This window comes from Procambarus clarkii, chromosome 24 (assembly GCF_040958095.1).
Source record: "Procambarus clarkii isolate CNS0578487 chromosome 24, FALCON_Pclarkii_2.0, whole genome shotgun sequence".
Classification (NCBI taxonomy): Eukaryota; Metazoa; Arthropoda; class Malacostraca; order Decapoda; family Cambaridae; genus Procambarus; species Procambarus clarkii.
The window spans coordinates 22,630,023-22,649,322 of NC_091173.1; the positions used below are offsets into that span (position 1 = coordinate 22,630,023).

The 19,300-nt window shown below is 53.0% G+C and overlaps 1 protein-coding gene across 1 annotated transcript in view; it reads left to right on the forward strand.

The window, feature by feature from the left end:
• The window catches only part of obe (activating signal cointegrator 1 complex subunit obelus), a 565,443-nt gene that overhangs the window by 45,614 nt on the left and 500,529 nt on the right, over nucleotides 1-19,300 (forward strand). Inside the window, exons 6-7 of the mRNA XM_069330748.1 lie at nucleotides 5,354-5,461; nucleotides 15,707-15,841. Coding sequence (XP_069186849.1) covers nucleotides 5,354-5,461; nucleotides 15,707-15,841 — 243 coding nt within the window. The remainder of the gene's footprint in view (nucleotides 1-5,353; nucleotides 5,462-15,706; nucleotides 15,842-19,300) is intronic.

Consider the following 19,300-nt stretch of genomic DNA (forward strand, 5'->3'; position numbering starts at 1 on the left):
CGGTCCCCTTGTCTCAGGGCTCTCACTGTTTGTGCCTCCGTCACGCTGCTTCTGTTGGGTCGGTGACACTTTTGACCCGGAGTCCTGTGAGTTTTGCTGCTTGCTGGTGACTCAATTTACCTAATATGCGGATGATCTTCGGGTACAGGCTGCGCAGGCGTTGCATTCTAGGTTTCATTTGTTGCAACACGCTAGGTTGGTTGCTCACCCGCATGCCCCGTGGCTGCCCCGTTTTGCTTATAGGGACTCAGACTTGGGGGTGGGGGTCGCCTCGACCCTAGTTCAGTCCGCACCTCCTCGTCCTTCCCCTCCTGTTGTTCGTTCTTGTCCCCCTCCCCTGCTTCCTGCCCCAAAACGTCTGAGGGTTTCAGAGTCGGGGCAGGAGTTAGTTGGTCTTGAGACTCGGGCAGCCTCGGGGATGCCCCTTCCAGTGTGGCGACAGAGGCATTCGAGTCTAGTCCCCGGGCCGAAGCCTCTGGGTCTGACCAGTGGGCCCCCTTCTGTCCAGCTTCTACGGCTGCGCCGGCCTTGTCCGGTGGGGTCGGTGCTTGGGGGGAAGACTTGGCCCCGGGTCCTGCGGAGGAGGACTTTGGGGCTGGGGAGGGGACTGACTTGGGGGCCTTGAGCCCCATTGGACCCTGCCTGAGTTTTTCTGCCCTATGAGTGGGGCTTACTGCTATAAGGGGTGGGGTTTTCTTTTCCCCCCCTCTGTGTACTAGTTGGACTTGGTGTCTGCCCCTCTCCTGGTTCGGTTCCGTGTTCCCCCGGGTTCTTCGGTTCCGTCTTTCCGGAGGTTGCCGCACTGCAGCATCCAACCTGCTGCAGTGCGGGCGGCTCTGGCAGCAAGCCTCCTGCGTGACCCGGATTCTGCCTCGGCAATGGATTCCTCGGCTTTCAGGTTTGGGACTTCGTTCCCTTTCTGGCTCCGTTACGAGGTTTTGGAGTTGTCCTGGCTGGCAGACTGTCTTGTCTTTACCTTGGAGGCCTGGCACTTCTTTTGCCGTTCCCGCGTGCTTGAGTGGCGGGAGGCTTCGACGGTACTGTAGGTTTTCCTGGGTGTGCGACCTAATGAGTGCTTGCTTGCTCCTGCCCTTCCATAGGATGTTGGTGTCGTTCAGCTCCATGTGCAAGTTCCCTCCCTTTCAGCGGGGCAGGTGGCTCAAAACTTGCGCGCCCAGGGTCTTTTGGCTTCAGTCTTGCATTTCTTTTCCCTCCTAGAGCTGTCTTTGGATTGGCTCATGGAGGATGAGGAGGCGCTTGGGGCTGTTCCTGGTTCTGGCACCTTGACCTCAGCGGCTCACTCGTAGGCTGCCTTGCTGAAGCTTTTCGTGCCGATCTTGTGGGATGCGGTCGCTCTGTTTTATGCTTCATGGCTCGAGTGTCGGCAGACGGAGCTTGCCTCTGTGGAATCTGCTTGGGCCTTGGCTCTTAAAATGTCTTCGCCCTTCAACAACTGAAGCCTCCTGTTTGAGGCTTCAGTTGTTGCGCAGTATATTCAGGCTGCTTTGGCTTCTTGCTGTCCTATGTCGGACTTGCTGGTTATCCGGGGTCCGTTGTGGGCCTTCCTGGAAGGGTCGTGCCAAGGCTCGGGGTTCCTCGGGGTAACTCAAGATAACCAAGATCCTCTCGTCGTGGTAGAACACTGGTGTCGGGTTTGTGTTCAGCTCCTCCTTCGGACCCACCTTCATCTGGTCGGCACGGTGTTCGCTCTGTGCGAGGTTCTGGGTCTCGTTAGGGGCATCAGCCCTTTCGAGGTTTGCCCCATTAATGGGGCGATGATGGGAAGACTTGAGCTGTTCGCTCACGCCTGGTCCGATGATTCGTGAGCATTTCGGGTCGTTTTGTGCGGCCTCCAGTGGTATTGGGTGGCCCCCCCTCCTTCAGGAGGTTTGGGGTTGGCGGGGCAGGCTTCTATCCCTGCGCTCTGTCGGGTCATCTTGGAGTGGGTTCGCTTGGGTGTCTTCGAAACGACGACGTCCCTCAGATGGGTTTCCCGTCTGTTTCTGGTCCCGAAATAGGACTGCGCGAACCTGCGGTTCATTTTGGACTTGTCCCTGTCTATACCCCTGGGTTTATTGCCCCTACTTTTGGATGACTACTCTGTCCCAGGTTCGGCTCCTATTGGGGCCGGGCGCTTGGATGGTGTTCCTGGACCTCCGGGACGCTTATTGGCACGTCCCGATTTATCGGGGTTCAGGGACTGGCTCGGTTTTGTTGTGGGGCTTCGTGCTTACCTCTTTCATAGTCTCTCGTTCGGGTTGAACCTGGCACCTCGCGTGTTCAAACGTCTCATGCGGGTCGTGGTGGCCCATCTGCGTCTATTAGGTGTTCGGGTGTTGGCCTACCTCGACAACTGGCTGGTTTGGGCTGGAAGCCCAAACCAGGGATTTGTCTGCTGGCCAGGGATTTGGTTCTTTCTCAGCTCACCGGGTTCGGGTTCTTGGTGGACTGGAGGAAGTCCCATCTGGTTCCCTCCCAGGTTCGGACCTGTCTGGGCCTTGTGTGGGACTCTCAGACCGCTTCCTTGTCTCTTCCTCTGGAGTCTCTCCTGCGACTGCGTTCCAGCATGCTCCTATTTCTGGGGGCTCCCGGGTCATCCGTCAGTTGACCGAGAGTATGTGCAGGAGCCTGAACGTTGCGACGCTGGTCTACCCTCCGGGTCGGGTTTGGCTTCGTTGCCTGTTCTGATTCCTTTGGGTACGTCCCTTCTGCCTCTCTCGCGATCCCTGGGTTTGGACCTCGTGGGCTTTGCGTCGATTGCTGCGTCACCGGCTTCCTCTTCGGGTTTTTCGGGGTTCGGTGCCTTGGCGCTTAGCCCGAGACCTCGCTCGATGTGTTCATGGACACGTCATCTCTCGGCTGGGGCTTTGTGACCAGTGCTTACCTAGCCGGCCAGGGACGGTTGGGTTCGTCCTTCTGTCGAGCCCACAGCACTGTGCGGGAGTTCGCGGCAGTGTGGTTTGCTCTTCGGAGGCTTCAAGTCGCCCACGGGTCGACGATCCGGCTCCATTCGGACTGCTTCTCGGTGGTTCATTGTCTGAACCAGGGGGGTTTGTTGCAGTCCTTGGCTCTTTGGTGCCGGTCGCTTTGGGTGACTTGTCAGCTGAGTTCTCAGGGTTTGGCTCTCCAGGCAGTTCACTTGCGGAGAGTGTCCAACGTCTTGGCCGATGGCCTGTCTCGTTTCGTTCCCTTCCACGGAATGGACGGTCGATGCCGACTCCTTCTGTTGGCTTTGCCAGACGTTTGGGTGCCCCAAGGTGGACCTCTTCGCTTCAGATTGGTTGTGGCACCTTTCCCTGTATGTGGTGCCCTTCCCCGACTGCGAGGCCGTCGGGGTCAATGCCTTCCGGCAGGACTGGTCGAGGTGGGGGTTCCTGTACCTCTTTTTCCCAGTTCCACTGTTACTTTGCGTCCTGACTCGCTTGGAGACTTACCAGGGGAGAGTTGTCCTCTTGGCTCCGTGGTGGCCGGCCCAGCCATGGTTTCAGGCGCTGCTTGCTCGGCGTCCGAACCCGGAGGTTTTTCCGCAGCTCCGCCTCTTCCAGCAGATCAGCCCGGTACGTCACGTGGCTGGTTTGATCTCCTCCTCGAGTCTTCGCGTAAGGTATTTTTGACTCGAGTTTATCATAATTTCTATGGTGCTCAGGTGGCTTCCTTATTAGTGTCCATCCAACCTGCGGGCTTCGTCTCGGCGGCAGTATGAAGTTTCCTGGCGGTTCTTATTTTTTCGGTTCTGGTTTTTCTTACGTCTTCGTTGTTGTACTTCGCTTTCTGTTAGGGTGGTGGTGTTCTTTCTCTCTTGGTTGTTCCAGGACCGTCTTCTTATGCCTAACACTGTTGCCTCGTATTGTGCGGCGCTGGCGGAGCCGCTTCAGCTTGCTTTTGATTTTGATGTCACGTCTGCACTGTTTCGCAAGCTGTCTCGGGCGTTGTTTCACCTCCGGCCTGTTCATGCGCCGCCAGAGCCATCCTGGTCTTTGGACAAAGTGCTCTCTTTTCTTTCTTCTCCTCATTTTGTTGTGGCCCCATCGGTTCCTGATTGTTTTTTGAAGGCTCTTTTCCTGTTGGCATTGGCGTCTGGGGATCGGGTGGGTGAGCTTTGTGCTCTCCTCCGGCGCAGAGGTTTCTGCTCCTTCGGTCGAGGTGATCGGTTTGTTCATCTGCGGTCTTCTCCTTCTTTTCTGGCGAAGAATGAGACTGCTGCATCCCGGAGGGGCCCTTGGGTTGTTGATGCTTGGTTGGTTCGGCCGGGGGTGCATCATGTTTTGTGTCCGGTTGCAGCTCTCCGCCGTTATTTGCGTGCCACGGCTTCTGTGTCCGTGGATGCGCTTTGGGTTGATCCAGTTTCCCTTCTTCCTTGTTCGAGGGTGCAGGTCTCCCAGGTCGTCCGCAGGGTTATTAAAGCTAGCCAGCCTGCGATCTATCCCTGTGCCCATGACGTCCGCAAGTTCGCGGCTCTTGCCGCTGTCTTTGGCAACATGTTTTGGGCTGACATTTGGGCGCGGGGATTTTGGCAGTCGAACAGGGTCCTGGCTGCTCGTTACCTCGTAAACGTTCCTGGGCCCGGTCGAGCCTATGTCGCTTTGGGTTGGCGGATGCAGCCAGTTGTCTCGACTTCGGGTTGAGGAGTGAGCGGCAACCACCTCCCGGGTAAGTCCCTATTCTTTTCCTCTGTGGATAGTTAGCTCCGGGGATCCGTAGGGGCTTTCCCCAGAAAACCAGCGTTGGATGTAATGAAATGCCATTTTCTGGGTGAGTCCCGGAGGCTCCCCGGCATCCTTCCCTCCCTCCGGTCGGCGTTTTTCTCGCATGACTTTTTGACATCCAGCCTCAGAACTGGAGTGTGGATCGCCAGCGCGGTAGGTCTGGGGCTGCGCAGACAGCGGCGCGACGACGGATGATGTCATACTACTTTCCTCATTTTTGTTTGGGGAGTTCTGTCGTTCACTAGTAAGACTTTTGGTTGCAATTTTCACCAGAATAGGGGTTTGTTTTGGGACGCCTACCTTTCTGGGTGCCTAACCCGGTCGATGGGAGACATAGAATGCTTCCAATTACACGGGGGTTTCTATAGGCCATTGCTCCCCTTGCCTCTCTAGAGGGGGCCAGGTTCTGGCTCGTGGTCCCCGGTAGGTCCATAAGACCTCCATACACATGACTGATGCCAAAGTCTGACATTAACATATCAGCCTAGTAAGCTCCAGGGAGCCTCTGGGACTCGCCCAGAAAATGGTGTTTCATTACATTCAACGCTGTTTTTTTTTCGAATTCTGTTTAACTTACTATTGTGCAGAAATAATTGAATATTTTTATGTAATAAATATTATAACAAAATCTATATAAATTCTTATAGGCTGTCCGCCACATAGCAGAATTAGTCGGTGAAGAAGAATTGATAGAGATGATGACTAAACTCCAAGTTCCACAAGATATGTCATCTATATTTGGAGCTAACATTAAGGTAAGAAATAATTGAGTGTTAAATGTGTTAAGGCTTACATGAAAGCTTTATTGTGGATTAGTAGGTAATAAGTAATGGTCAGTGGGTCATGAGGAATTGTCAAGGCTGCATGTGTCTTGATTGTTGCTGTAGGTAGTGGGTTAGTTTCTGGATCTTAACTTATTTGAGATGGAGCCAAGGTTAGTGTGAATTGATAGAACTGTCTGTTGCCACGAGGAAATATTTATAGCCTCAATGACAGAAGTAGTGAAGCAGATGTAGGAATGTGTGGCACAATAGGTTGATGTTCATGTGAAAACAAGAAGTTAGGTGTCTCCAATGATAAGGGCCTAAGACAGACAAAGAGGAGGCCATTGGTATCTGATGTGAAAACCTCCAATGCATTCACTGCACCGGAGATTGACCAGGGAACCCATTTTAACAATATTAGATTTTTTTCCAGCACACGAGGAGTTACCAGCTATTACCCCTTAGACCATGCAATACATACATTTATGATTTGACATAAAATAATTTAACATAAGTTTTTAAAATTTGCACAAACACTTACCAATTTTGTAGGGGGAGCCCCTTCGGCTCCCTGGAGCTTACTAGGCTGATATGCTAATGTCAGACTTTGGCATCAGTCATGTGTATGGAGTTCTGTGGGCCTACCAGGGACCATGGCCAGAACCTGGCACCCTCAGAAGAGGCAAAGGGAACAATGGCATATAGAAACCTCCGTGTGGTTGGAAGCATTCTGTGTCTGCCATCAACCGGGTCAGGCACCCAGAGAGGTAAGTGTCCCAAAATAAACCCCTATTTTGGTGAAAATTGCTACCAAAAGCCAAACAAGTGAATAGAACTCCCCCAAAAAAACGAGCAAACGAGCATGACGTCACACGTAGCCGCGCTGCTGTCTGCGCAGATCCCCACCTCCCCGGGAGGGGAAAGGGGGAGCCCCAGACCCTTCACGCCGGCTATCCACCCTTCAGTTCTCAGGCTGATGCTAGAGGCAGAGGTGTGCTTGGCTCCAGCATTTCCAGCACTGTGCTTTGAGTGTGGTGGCAGTCTTCCAGGGGTGCGAGAGCCAGGAGTTATTCTACAGTACTCGGGCTGCATATGCCTAGGGTTATCGTCCCTAGGTGCTCTGTAAGTACTGCCCTTGGGGCCTCCTTCCACAAGTTCCTCAGGGCCTGCCTCTGCTGGCCGTATTACTGCTTGGTTTTTCAGCTGTCCTTTGGGTTCTTGGGGGTTTTGTCATCCTTGTTTATGTTTCGGTAAGAGGCAGTTTGCACTGGTACGGGGCGCAGGGTGCTGGCAAGTTAGTTGTCACCAATCACAGCGGCCGACTCTGTTCCTTGGGGTACGTTGTCCTCTTCCGGGGTTTTGTTTTTCTTTTTGTTCTTGCCTTGTGGGGGGATCTGCCGTGCTTACCCCTTATTGTGCCTGACCTTTGCACGGTTCTTCTGGTCGTGCCTCCTGCTAGGTCCCCATGAGTATACACGTCCCTGTGGTTCAGCTTTAATGTTGATTGGTAATTTTTGGCGCCGGTTAGCAGTACCCTGCCTGGGATTACCTGAGCGTGAGTCCCTGTTGGTAAATGCTCAGGACCCTGGGAAACCCCTGGGGTCACGTGGGTCCAATGGATATGTCTCCGAATTACCCCCCTCGCTTCGTGCAAGTTCGAGTGTTGCTCAGTCCCCCTTGTCTCAGGATGACCTTCACGTTTTTTGCCTCTGTCACGCTGCCTGTTGGGTCAGTGACGCTTTCAACCCAGAGTCCTGCTAGTACTGTTGCTTGCTTGTGACTCATTTTACTCAGTACGATGATGATATTCTACGGGTATAGGCAACGCAGGCGTTGCACGGGCATTTTAGGTTATTGTAATGAGCTAGGTTGGTTGGTCACCCGAATGCCCCAAGGCTGCCCCGTTTTGCCAATAGGGACCCGGACTTGGGGGTGGGGGTCGCTTCGACCTTGGTTCAGTCCACGCCCCCTCGTCCTTCCCTTGTTGTGGTTTGTTCTGCCCCCCCCCCCAACCCCCGTGCTTCCGGCCATGAACATCTGAGGGTTACGGAGTCAGGGCAGGGTTTAGATGGTCTTGAGACTCAGGCAGTCTCAGGCAGTTTCAGGGGATGCCCCTTCTGGTGTGGCGACGGAGGCATTCGAGTTTGATCTCCCTGCTGAAGCCTCTGGGTCTGACCAGTGGGCCCCCCTTCTGTCTGGCTTACTTGGCTGCGCCGGCCTTTTCTTTAGGGTCTGGTGCTTTGGGGGATAACTTGACCCCGGGTCCTGTGGAGGAGGATCCTGGGGGCTGGGGAGGGACTGACTTGGGGGCCTTGGACCCCGCTGGACCCCGCCTGGGTTTTTATGCCCCCTGAGCGGGGCTTGTTGTTACAAGGAGTGGGGTTCTCTTTCCTCCCCTCTGCGTACGAGTTGGATTTGGTGTCTGCCCCTTCCCGGGTTCGGTTCCGTGTTCCCCAGGGTGCGTCAGTTCCGTCCTTCTGGTGGTTTTCAGCTTCCTGTTTCCAGCCATCTGCGGTGCGGGCAGCCCTGGCGGCTAACATCCTATGTGACCCGGATTATGCCTCGGTGATGGATCCGTCATCTCTCAGGTTTGGGGCTTCATTCCCTTTCTGTGTCCATTATGAGGTTCCAGAGTCGTCCTGGCTGGCGGACTGTCCTGTGTTTGCTTTGTATGCTTGGCATTCCTTCTGTCATTCCCGCATGCTTGAGTGGTGCGAGGCATCTACAGTGGTTCAGGTTTTCCTGGGGGGCAACCTTGAGCACCTCAATGAGAGATAGTTTGCCCCTGCCCTACTCTGGGATGTTGGTGTTATGCAGCTCCATGTGCTGGTCCCCTCCATTTCGGCTTTGCTGGTTGCCAAGGACTTGCGTGCTCTGGGCCTTTTGGCTTCGGCCTTACGTTTCTTTTCCCTCCTGGAGCTTTCTTCGGACTGGCTCGAGGTGGATGTGGGGATGCATGGGGTTGTTCCGGGATTCGACGCCTTGGGCTCGGCGACTCTCTCGTCGGCTGCCTTGTTGAAGCTGTTTGCGCCGATCTTGCGGGATGCAGTTTTCCCTGTTTTACGCATCCCGGTTTGCATGTCGGCTGGAGGTGCTTGCATCCACTTTGGAATCAGCGTGGGCCCTGGCTCTTAGGATGACTTCGCCCTTTTGTTCACTGCTTTTTGCTCCTTCGGCTGTGGCGCAGTATATTCAGGGTGCTTCGGCCAGTTGCCGACCTATATCTGACTTTCTGGTTCTCTGTGGGCCCCGAGGGGGGGGGGGGGGGCGGCCTTCACAGAGGGGTCGTACCAGGGCTCGGGGTTTTGCTTGTCGTAATAGGCCACGGGTGCCAGTTTCGGGCTCGGCTCCGCCTTATTGCTCGCCTTCGTCTGGTCGGCGTGGTGTTCGCCCTGTGAGGGGTTCTGGGTCTCGTAAGGGGCGCTGGCCCTGTCCGGTTCCCCTTGTTGACAGGGCGATGGGGGGAAAGCTTGTGCTGTTCACTCGCGCCTGGTCCCACGATTTGTGGGCGTTTTGGGTCGTTTCCTTCAGCCTGCGGTGGCATTGGGGTGGCCCCTCTCCCTGCGGGGGGTTCGGGGCTGGCAGGGCAGGCCTCTTCTGCGCTCCGTCGAGTCGTCTTGGAGTGGGTTCGCTTGGGCGTCGTCGAAACTACGTCGTCCCTCAGATGGGTTTCCCCGTCTGTTTCCAGTGCTGAAACGGGACTGTGCGAACCTGAGGTCCATTCTGGACTTGTCCCATCTGAACTCCTGGGTTCATTGCCCCTCCTTTCGGATGACTACACTGTCTCAAGTTCAGTTCCTGTTGGAGCCGGGTTCTTGGATGGTGTCCCTGGACCTTCGGGGCACTTATTGGCACGTCCCAATTCATCCAGGTGTTCAGGGACTGGCTGAGTTTTGTTGTTGGGCATTAAGGTTACCGCTTCGTTGTCGCTCATTCGGGTTGAACCTGGCACCTCACATGTTCACACGTCTTACGCGGAGTCGTCGTGGCCCGTCTGCGTCTGTTAGGAGTTCGGGTGTTGGCCTACCTCGACGACTGGCTGGTTTGAGCTCCCAGTCAGGAGAGACAAGGAGGCGGTTCGAGAGTCCCAAACGAGACCCAGCCAAGTCCGAACCTGAGAGGGAACCAGATGGGACTTCCTCCAGTTCACCAAGAACCCGAACTCGGCGAGCTGGGAAAGAACCAAATCCCTGGCTAGCAAGCAAGCTGACTGGCTGGGAGCCCAAACCAGCCAGTCGTCGAGGTAGGCCAACACCCGAACACCTAGGAGACGCAAACGAGCCACCACAACCCGTGTAAGGCGCGTGAACACGCGAGGTGCCAGGTTCAACCCGAACGAGAGACAACGAAAGCGGTAACACAGACGCCCCACAACAAAACCGAGCCAGTCCCTGAACCGCGGATGAATCGGGACATGCCAATAAGCGTCCTGGAGGTCCAGGGACACCATCCAAGCTCCTGGCTCCAAGAGGAGCCGAACCTGAGACAGCGTAGTCATCCGAAAGGAGGGGCAATGAACCCAGGGGTTCAGACGGGACAAGTCCAGAATGAACCGCAGGTCCGCGCAGTCCCGTTTCGGAACCGGAAACAGACGGGAAACCCATCTGAGGGATGACGTCGTTTCGACGACGCCCAAGCGTACCCACTCCAAGACGACTCGACAGAGCGCAGGGGAAGAAACCTGCCCCGCCAGCCCCGACCCCCCAAAGGGGGGAGGGGCCACCCAACGCCACCGCAGGCCGTGAGACACGACCCGAAAGGCCCACGAATCGTGGGACCAGGCGCGGGCGAATAGCGCAAGCCGCCCCCCCATCGCCCCGTCAAGGGGGCAAACCGCGAAAAGGCCGGCGACCCTTACGAGACCCAGAACCCCACACAGCGCGAACACCGCGCCGGCCAGACGAGGGAGGGTCCGCAGGAGGAGCCAACCCCAAACCTGACACCAGAGGCCTACCACGACGAGAGGATCCCCGAGCCCTGGCACGACCTTTCCGGGAAGAACCCACCCCGGGACCCCCGGAAAACCAACAAGTCCGACATCGGACGACAAGCCGCCGACGCAGCCTGAATAAACTGCGCCACGGCCGACTCCCCAAACAGGAGAGGACAAAAAGGTGAAGAACGTCTAAGAGCCAGAGCCCAAGCAGATTCCACGGAGGAACCCAGCACCGCCTGCCGACACGCGAGACGGGAAGCATAAAACAGGGAAACCGCATCCCGCAAAATCGGCGTGAACAGCTTCAACAAGGCAGCCGACGAACGCGCAGCCGAGGACAAGGTGCCGGACCCCGGGACGGACCCAAGCGTCCCCACATCCTCCATGAGCCAATCCGAAGACAGCTCCAGGAGGGAAAAGAACCGCAAGGCCGAACTCAAAAGGCCCCGGGCGCGCAAGTCCTCCGCAACGAGCGCCGCCAAAAGGGAGGGAACCTGCACATGGAGCTGAATAACGCCCACATCGCGGGGAAGGGCAGGGGCAAACAAGCACTCATTCTGGTACTCAAGTTCGCCCCCCAGGAAAACCTGAAGCACCGTGGAAGCTTCCCGCCACTCCAGCGTGCGGGAACGACAGAAGGAATGCCAGGAATCCAGACCAAACAAGGGGCAGTCTGCTAGCCAGGACGACTCCGGAACCTCGTAACGGAGCCCGAAAGGGAACGAAGTCCCAAACCTGAACGTGGACGGATCCATTTCCGAGGCATAATCCGGGTCACGCAGGAGGTAAGCTGCAAAGGCCGCTCGCACCACACCAGGTTGGATGCGATAAGCCGAAAACCTCCGGAAGGACGGAACCGACGTACCAGAGGGAACACGGAACCGAACCCAGGGAGGGGCCGACACCAAATCCAACTCGTACGCAGAGGGGGGAAAAGAAAACCCCACTCCTTGTAACAATAAGCCCCGCTCAGTGCGAAGAAAAACCCAGGCGGGGTCCAGCGGGGCCCAAGGCCCCCATGTCAGCCCCTCCCCAGCCTCGAGGTCCTGCACCACAGGACCCGAGGCCGAGTCCTCTCCCCAAGCCCCGACCCCACAAGACAAGGACGGAGCAGCCAGAAAAGCTGGAGGAAGTTGCCCACTGGTCAGACCCTGAAGCTTCGGCCGGGAGACAAGACTCGAATGCCTCTGCCGCCTCCCCGGAAGGGGCAACCCCTGAAGCTGCCCGAGTCTCGAGATCAAGTAACCCCTGCTCCGACCCCGAAACCCTCAGACGCTTTGGGGCCGGAAGCAGGGGCGGGGGATCAGAACGAACAGAAGGGGAAGGACGAGGAGGTGCGGACTGAACCAGGATCGAAGCGACCCCCACCCCTAAGTCCGGGTCTCGAAAAGCAAAGCGGGGCAGCCCCGGGGCATCCGGGGAAGCAACCAACCGAGCGCGTTGCAACAGATGAAACCTAGACTGCAACGCACGCGCCGCCTGTACCCGAATAGAATCATCAGAGGATTGGGTAAATTGAGTCACAAGCAAGCAGCAACACTCACAGGACTCAGGGTCGAAAGTATCACTGACCCAACAGGCAGCGTGGCAGAGGCAAAAACAATGAGGGTCACCCTGAGACAAGAGGACCGAGCAACCCTCAAACTCGCACACAGCGAGTGGGGACTAAGGGGTCACATCCATCGGACCCACGCGCCCCCTAGGGGATTCCCAGGGTCCTGAGCGTTTACTTTAAGAGGACTCGCGCTCAGGTAGTCCCAGGCAGGGTACTGCAAACCGGCGCCCAAAACTACCAAGCAAACTTCTAAAGCTGAACCCCAGGGACGTGTACACTCACGGGGACCTAGCAGGGGGCGCCACCGAGGAGAACAGTGGAAGAGCAAAAACAAACTGAATAAAATGACAGAACCCCCCACCAGGCATAAACAAAATGAAAAACAAAACCCTGCAAGAGGACAGCGATCCCCAAGGAACAGAGCCGGCCGCGATGTCGGGAAATACAAGCTGAGCAGCACCCTGCGCCCCTACCAGTGCAAACTGCCTCTTACCTGCCGGTAACAAGGGAGAACAGAACACCCAAGAGCCCAACAGGTGGCCGAAAAACCGAAAGGTAAAACGGACCAGCAGAGGCAGACCCAGAGGAGCCTGTGGAAGGTGGCCCCAAGCCCCAAGGGCAGTACTTACAGGGCACCTAGGGAAGGTAGCCCTAGGCGCATGCAGCCCGAGTACTGAAGATAACTCCTGGCTCTCGCACCCACAAAACCAACACCACACGCAAAGCACAGTGCAGTAGCGACACCGGAGCCAGAGCACACGACCATCGCCTATAGCATCAGCCTCAAGAACTGAGGTGTGGGTAGCCGGCGCGGGGGGTCTGGGGCTCCCCCTTCCCCCTCCCGGGGAGGGGGAAGCTGTGCAGACAGCGGCGCGGCGGTGTGTGACGTCACACTAGTTTGCTTGTTTTCGGTTGGGGAGTTCTATCCACTAGTTCGGTTTTTGGTAGCAATTTTAACCAGAATAGGGGTTTGTTTTGGGGCGCTTACCTTTCTGGGAGCCTGTTCCGGTCGATGGCAGACATAGAATGCTTCCAACTACACGGGGGCTTCTATAGGCCATTGCTCCCCTTGCCTCTCTGAGGGGGCCCGGTTCTGGCCGTGGTCCCCGGTAGGCCTAAGAACTCCATACACATGACTGATGCCAAAGTCTGACATTAGCATATCAGCCTGGGATAGCTCCGGGGAGCCTCCGGGGACTCACCCCGAAAATGGCGTTTCATTACATTCAACGCTGGTTTTTTGAGCATTGGACAGGTGCTTGCATCTCTTTATTACTGCATAATCCTTCAGTTCCAGTTATTAGGAGCTGTTCTCCTTATCAACAAAACATTCTTATTTTTAAAAAAATTCGTCTAAAATCAATTTCTGAAAATATTTTGATGAAAGTTTCAGAACACTGAACCCAATAAGTTGGAGATTTGTTTAACATTTTTAAGTTATTTTTACATAATTTGGATATTTTTCACTACCAGGCTCCCAATATGCGCGGTAATATGTGCGGTCTAAGGGTTAACAGGTGCACAGCCCAAGGATTAAGACTATGTTGTTTCTACCTCGAATGAGGTTTGTTACAGTCTGTCAGAGGTGGTGGACCTGCTTGGGATGCTCTGTGTCACTTACAACTCTGGCTGGACTTGCTACCAATAACAAAACCTTTATATGATTTCACCAAGCAGAGGATAGCATGTCCATAGCTTCCTTTCCTATTTTTTTTCCAGAGTTTGCATGATATCATTAGTTGGTAAGTTGACCCTGGGTTTCAGCCAAGGCACTTCAACTCAAGTCATGTACGTAATTTAGCACACTGAGTACTCTGTTACTACATCCAAGATGATGGCTTCACTTGTAAGCTTTCTACAAGCTAAATAAGGTTACCCTGATCTTGTAACCTAACCCAATATTGTATATGTGCCATTTCAGTGTCTAGACTAGGTGATAACCTAGTCTAGACACTAATAACTTGATTAAAGTCTCACCTGAATTTGTACTTCATGGTCCCATGCACCTCAGTGCACAAAATCTCCATTCATCATGATTGTGCACACAGATGAGAAATCCCCCCAACACCAAAACCACAGCCACAACTCTTCGGGTTTTCCGGGGTTCGGTGTCTTGGCGCCTTCCGGGACCCTCGCTTGTTGTGTTCATGGATGCCTCGTCTCTTAGCTGGGGCTTTGTGACCAGTGCTCACCAAGTCGGCCAGGAACAGTGGGTTCCATTGGGCTCACAACACGGTGTTAGAATTTGTGGCGGTGTGGCTTTCGTTGTGGCAGATTCGGCTAACTCAAGACTCTATGATCCAGTTCCATTTGGACTGCACCCTGGTGGTTCATTGTCTGAACTGCAGGGGGTTTCTTCGGTCCTAGGCTCATTGGGGCTGGTCGGTTCAAGTGGCTCTTGTGCTGAGTTCTCGGGGTTTAGCTCTCCGTGCGCTTACCATGGACGCACTTTGGGTTGATCCGATTCCCCTCATTTCCTAATTCCAGCACTCGGGTCTCGCAGGTTGCCCGCAGGGCTATTAAATCTAGCCAGCCTGCGGTCTACCCTTGTTTTGCATGACGTTCGTAAGTATGCAACTTTGACTGCAACATGTTTGGCAACATGTCCTGGGCTGACATTCGGGTGCAGAGGTTGTAGAGGTCGAACAGGGTCCTGGCCACCTGTTATTTGGTAAATGTTCCTGGTCCCAGTTGTTCATGTGTGGGGTTTGGGTCGCAGGTTGCAGCCAGTTGTCTCGTCCTCGAGTTGATCCTGTACAGTAACGAAACACCATTTTCTAGGTGAACCCCGGAGGCTCCCTGGCACACTACCACCCTCTAGTCGACAGTTTCGTTTATGGATATTCAGCCTCCAAACTGAGGTGAGGGGTCGGCGTCTTGGTCTGAGGCTCTCCATTCCCCTTCCGGGGAGGGAAGGGCTGCGCGGACAAACTGCACGCTGGCAGTGAATGACAATTGCTTGTTGGCTGGTTTCCTTTTTTCTTTTGGAGAGTTCTATTTCTCTGTTCGGTCTTGGGTTTTTACAATTTCTACCATGTGGGGTTTGTTTTGAGATGCATACCTTTCTGGGTGCCGAAACCCAGTCGATGGCAGACAAGGAATACCCCCAAATACAAGGGGGGGGGGTCTCCTTAAGCCATTGCTCCCTGTGCCTCTCTGAGGGGTGCCAGGTTCTGACTCTGGTCTCTGGTAAACAGGACTTCAGTGACTGAAGCCCCAGACTAATATAGTGTATATCAGCCTGGATAGCTCCAGGGAGCCTCCGGGACTCGCCCAGAAAATGGCGTTTCATTGTATTCAACACTGGGCTTTTTATGACACATTGTTAGTTGCTTATTATTGTAATGTGAGGTTGATGGAGTCATACACCTGGCAATGAGTGTTTGGGAGGGGGAAGCGACTGCAGCTCTATTCTGCTATTAAATACTGTTGAAGAATAAATTAGTACAGAGGTTGGAGTGGTGGGTGGGGAACTAACATCAGGGAAATGGAAGTTTGAGATCATCCTTATAATTGGTTCCAAAATGGTATAAAAAGAAAGAGAGCAAGTTAGGGAGTTAATTAGTGTGTGTGTGTGTATGTATGTATGTATGTATGTATGTATGTATGTATGTATGTATGTATATTTGTGTGTTTCTAGAGACTTGACTATCCTGACAGCTTCCTTGGAGGGGAAGCTGTAAGGAGAACATAACTTTAGTGATATTATATAGATATGTGGATAATATATTGTTTATTTGGATAGGTTGGTCCCCTTGGCCAGCCCCCAGAACTGCCTCCGATGGATAAACTCCTGGACTTGAGCAAGGTGAAGGTGGTCTCGAAAGCAACTCTGAACTATGATGACTATAAGCCTGTGCAAGCCATAGTTAAGAAAAAGGTTTGTAGTCAGTCTGTTTGTGTCAACCATATTCTGTTGTTCCCGGGACGATGGGGCACACAAGCGTATCAAGAATAACTTGGTAATCTATCAATTCATTGAGAAAAAAAGTCAGATATTATTATCAAGTTGTTTGAATGCTTCATGTTGATTGGTTTTATTCATATTGAGACATGCATATTTAATCAATCTTATAGTCTAATATTTATCTTTTCACTTCAGACCCATTACTATTAAAACATTTCTCAGCAATGACAGGGGAGTCTTCTCATCCTCATGCCAATTTTGTGCTCTGATTCTTCCTTCAGTGTGTGCATTATACATTTACATCACTATGCTAACTGTATATCTTTCTCTGTATTCTCTATGAGCATCTTCATCTTTTTCTGTGTGATTTCTGTTTGTATGTTCATCTTTCTCAGTGTATTGACTATACATCTCCGTCATCTATTGTAGCATGCTCACTATGCATGTTCTTCATCTTTCTCAGTGTACCCGCTGTAATTCTTAGCGTGTGTCCACAACACCCATTCCTTGTTAGGTTGAGGGGTGCTGGGTCATGAGTCCTCCCCTCAGCTTTGTGTAGTCATCGTAACATGGTTGGACTTGGGCATGGGCAAATTAACCTTCTTTTCAGTGAGTGTGTTGGTTGTTCTTAGTTCTGAAGCAAGAAACATTGGGCCTGTGGTTCATTCTTGGCCTCTTGGGATTGAACAGCTTCATTCGCTGTTACTTGAGTAGTTGTGTGGGAGCTTGAACATCGCCTGCATAGTTTTTCCTCTGGGCAAAGTGTGGTTACGGTGGCTGTTCTGGTGACTTCGGTTCGGTTCCTTTTACCATCACCGCAATCGTTTAGGTGTTGGCTCTGTTGGCCCTTCACTGCTACCTGTTGGGTACCATAACAGGTAGTCAACAGGTAGCCCTCCCTTTCATTGGGCTTTGCAGGACCAAAGAGCCAGAGCTCAACCCCCTGCAAGCACAACTAGGTGAGTACACTATGGTGCAGGATTATGAGAACTTTCGTAATCCCTGGATTACAGATTTTGAGAACTTTCAAATCCAGGGATCCCATCACAGTGGTTGTACTCTTCAAGTCACTTGTGTTGTCCTGTCTTGAGTACTGCTCAGTACTCACTTCCCTTCAGAGCAGGAGAGATTGCTGAAATAGAGGGAATACAGAGAACATTTTTGGCATACATAGACGCAATAAACCACCTAAATTATTGGGATTGTCTCAAAGTTCTCCAAATGTACTCACTAGAAAGAAGACAAGAGTGATATCAAATAATATACACCTGGAAGATACTGGAGGGCCAAGTACCAAATCTTCACAGTAAAATAACAACGTACTGGAGTGAACGATATGGAAGAAAATGCAGAATAGAACCATTGAAGAGCAGGTGGTGCCATAGACACAATCAGAGAACACTGTATGAACATCAGAGGTCCACGGTTGTTCAACACCCTCCCAGCGCGCATAAGAAATATTGCCGGAACAACCGTGGACATCTTCAAGAGGAAACTAGATTGTTTCCTCCAAGGAGTTCCGGATCAACCAGGCTGTGGTGGGTATGTGGGCCTGCAGGCCGCTCCAAGCAACAGCCTGGTGGACCAAACTCTCACAAGTCAAGCCTGGCCTCGGGCCGGGCTTGGGGAGTAGAAGAACTCCCAGAACCCCATCAACCAGGAGTTTGCGGATGTGTGGCATGTGCTGTGGAGTGTTTGGATTCCTCCAGGCTTTGTGTTCTGGCTCCATTTGCACTGTTTCCCGTGGTTCATAACCACAACTGAGTGGGTAAGAGGGTGCACTTCAATCCTTAGCCCTTTGAAACTAGAGGTTTCAATCCTTTGCAGCCAGACACTTTGAATAACTTTTCTGGGTTCTCGGGGTTTGGCATTCTGACACTTTGGCACGTTAAGGGACAGTCCCTGAGCGTGTGGTTCACGTTCAGGAAATGTCTAACATTGTTGTAGACAGTATCTTCATGGAGGGGACCATCTATGCCCCTCCTTCCTTTGGCTTTGCAAGATGTATTGATGCCCTGAGGTGGACCTGTTTGCATTGGTGTAGGATCAGTGCCTTCCTCTGTATGTTGCTCCGTTCCCCGATCGCGAGACCCTTGCAGTGGATGCCTTTCAGCTGGGTTGGTCAAAATGGGGGTTATACCTCCATCTCAACCAATGGAGAGCCTATAGCCTACAGAGACTATACCTTGTTTTGTGGCTCTGCCTTTATTGGAGGTGACGTATTTCACTGGTTCGAACTTCTCAGCTCTTTGCATCTGGAATTTTTTACACTTTTTATCTCCAACTTTTCAGTGAGCTGGTGGTTTATTTGATGGTGTCGCATTTGTGTTACTCATCTAGTCAACAGGATAAGGTTTTGTGGTGCTCCTCTTGACATTTCCTCTCCGTTGTTATTCTTCAGTTTCCGAGCGTGTCATGCTCTCCTTTCTTTCCGGCCTTTTTCCCGATCGGCATCTTCGTCTTCTTCTTGAGGTTATCTTGAGATGATTTCCGTCCCTGCGGCCCGATCCTCGACCTGGCCTCCTTTTTGTTACACCCCCTCAGGAAGCAGCCTATAGCGGCTATCTAACTCCCAGGTACCTATTTGCTGCTAGGTAACAGGGGCATCAGGGTGAAGAAACATTTTGCCCATTTGTCTCCGCCTCCACCGGGGATCGAACCTGGGACCTCAGGACTACGAATCCGAAGCTCTGTCCATCCAGCTGTTAGGCGCCCTAAATCTTGTGTAGAATACTGTCACCTTGTATCGTGCAGTGTTGGTAGAGCTGCTGCAGCTTGCATTTAGCGTCGATATTACCTCGGCACGGTTTCACAGGCTGTCTTGCACCTTGTTTCAGCTGTGGCTTACTCTTGTGCCACCTGATCCTGTACTGTCTTTAGTCCATGTTCTTGCCTTTCTTTCCTCTCCTCGATTTACTGCTGCCCCCCCTCCTCTCTCCTACGATCTGATTCTTTTTTCCAAGGCATTGTTTTTGGTGTCTCTTGCCCTCCAATTGTTGGGTTGGGGAGCTTTATGCTGTCCTCGGAGGGGCAGTTTCGGTTCTTTTGGCTCTGGTCTGGTGGGCATTTTGTTTGTTTGCAGCCAACTCCTTCTCATTTGGCAAAAAAAGAGTCAGTTGACTTCTAGAAGGGCCATTTGGTTCTTGATGCTTGGTGGGTTTGGCTGGAGGAGGAGCATCATGTGCCATCTGGTAGGGGCTCTTTCACTACCTTCGTGCCACAAATTCTTCTTCAGTGGATGCTTTGTGGGCTGATCCTGTTTCCTGGGTTTCCTGTTCCAAGGCACATATTTCTCAGGTCATCCACAGTGTTGTTATGATGAGCCAGCCTGTGGTTTACCCCTCATGCCCATGATGAGAAGTATGCTGCTTTCACAGCTATGTTTGCTAATATGTCCTGGGCCAATATTCAGATACAGGGTTTTGGAGGTCT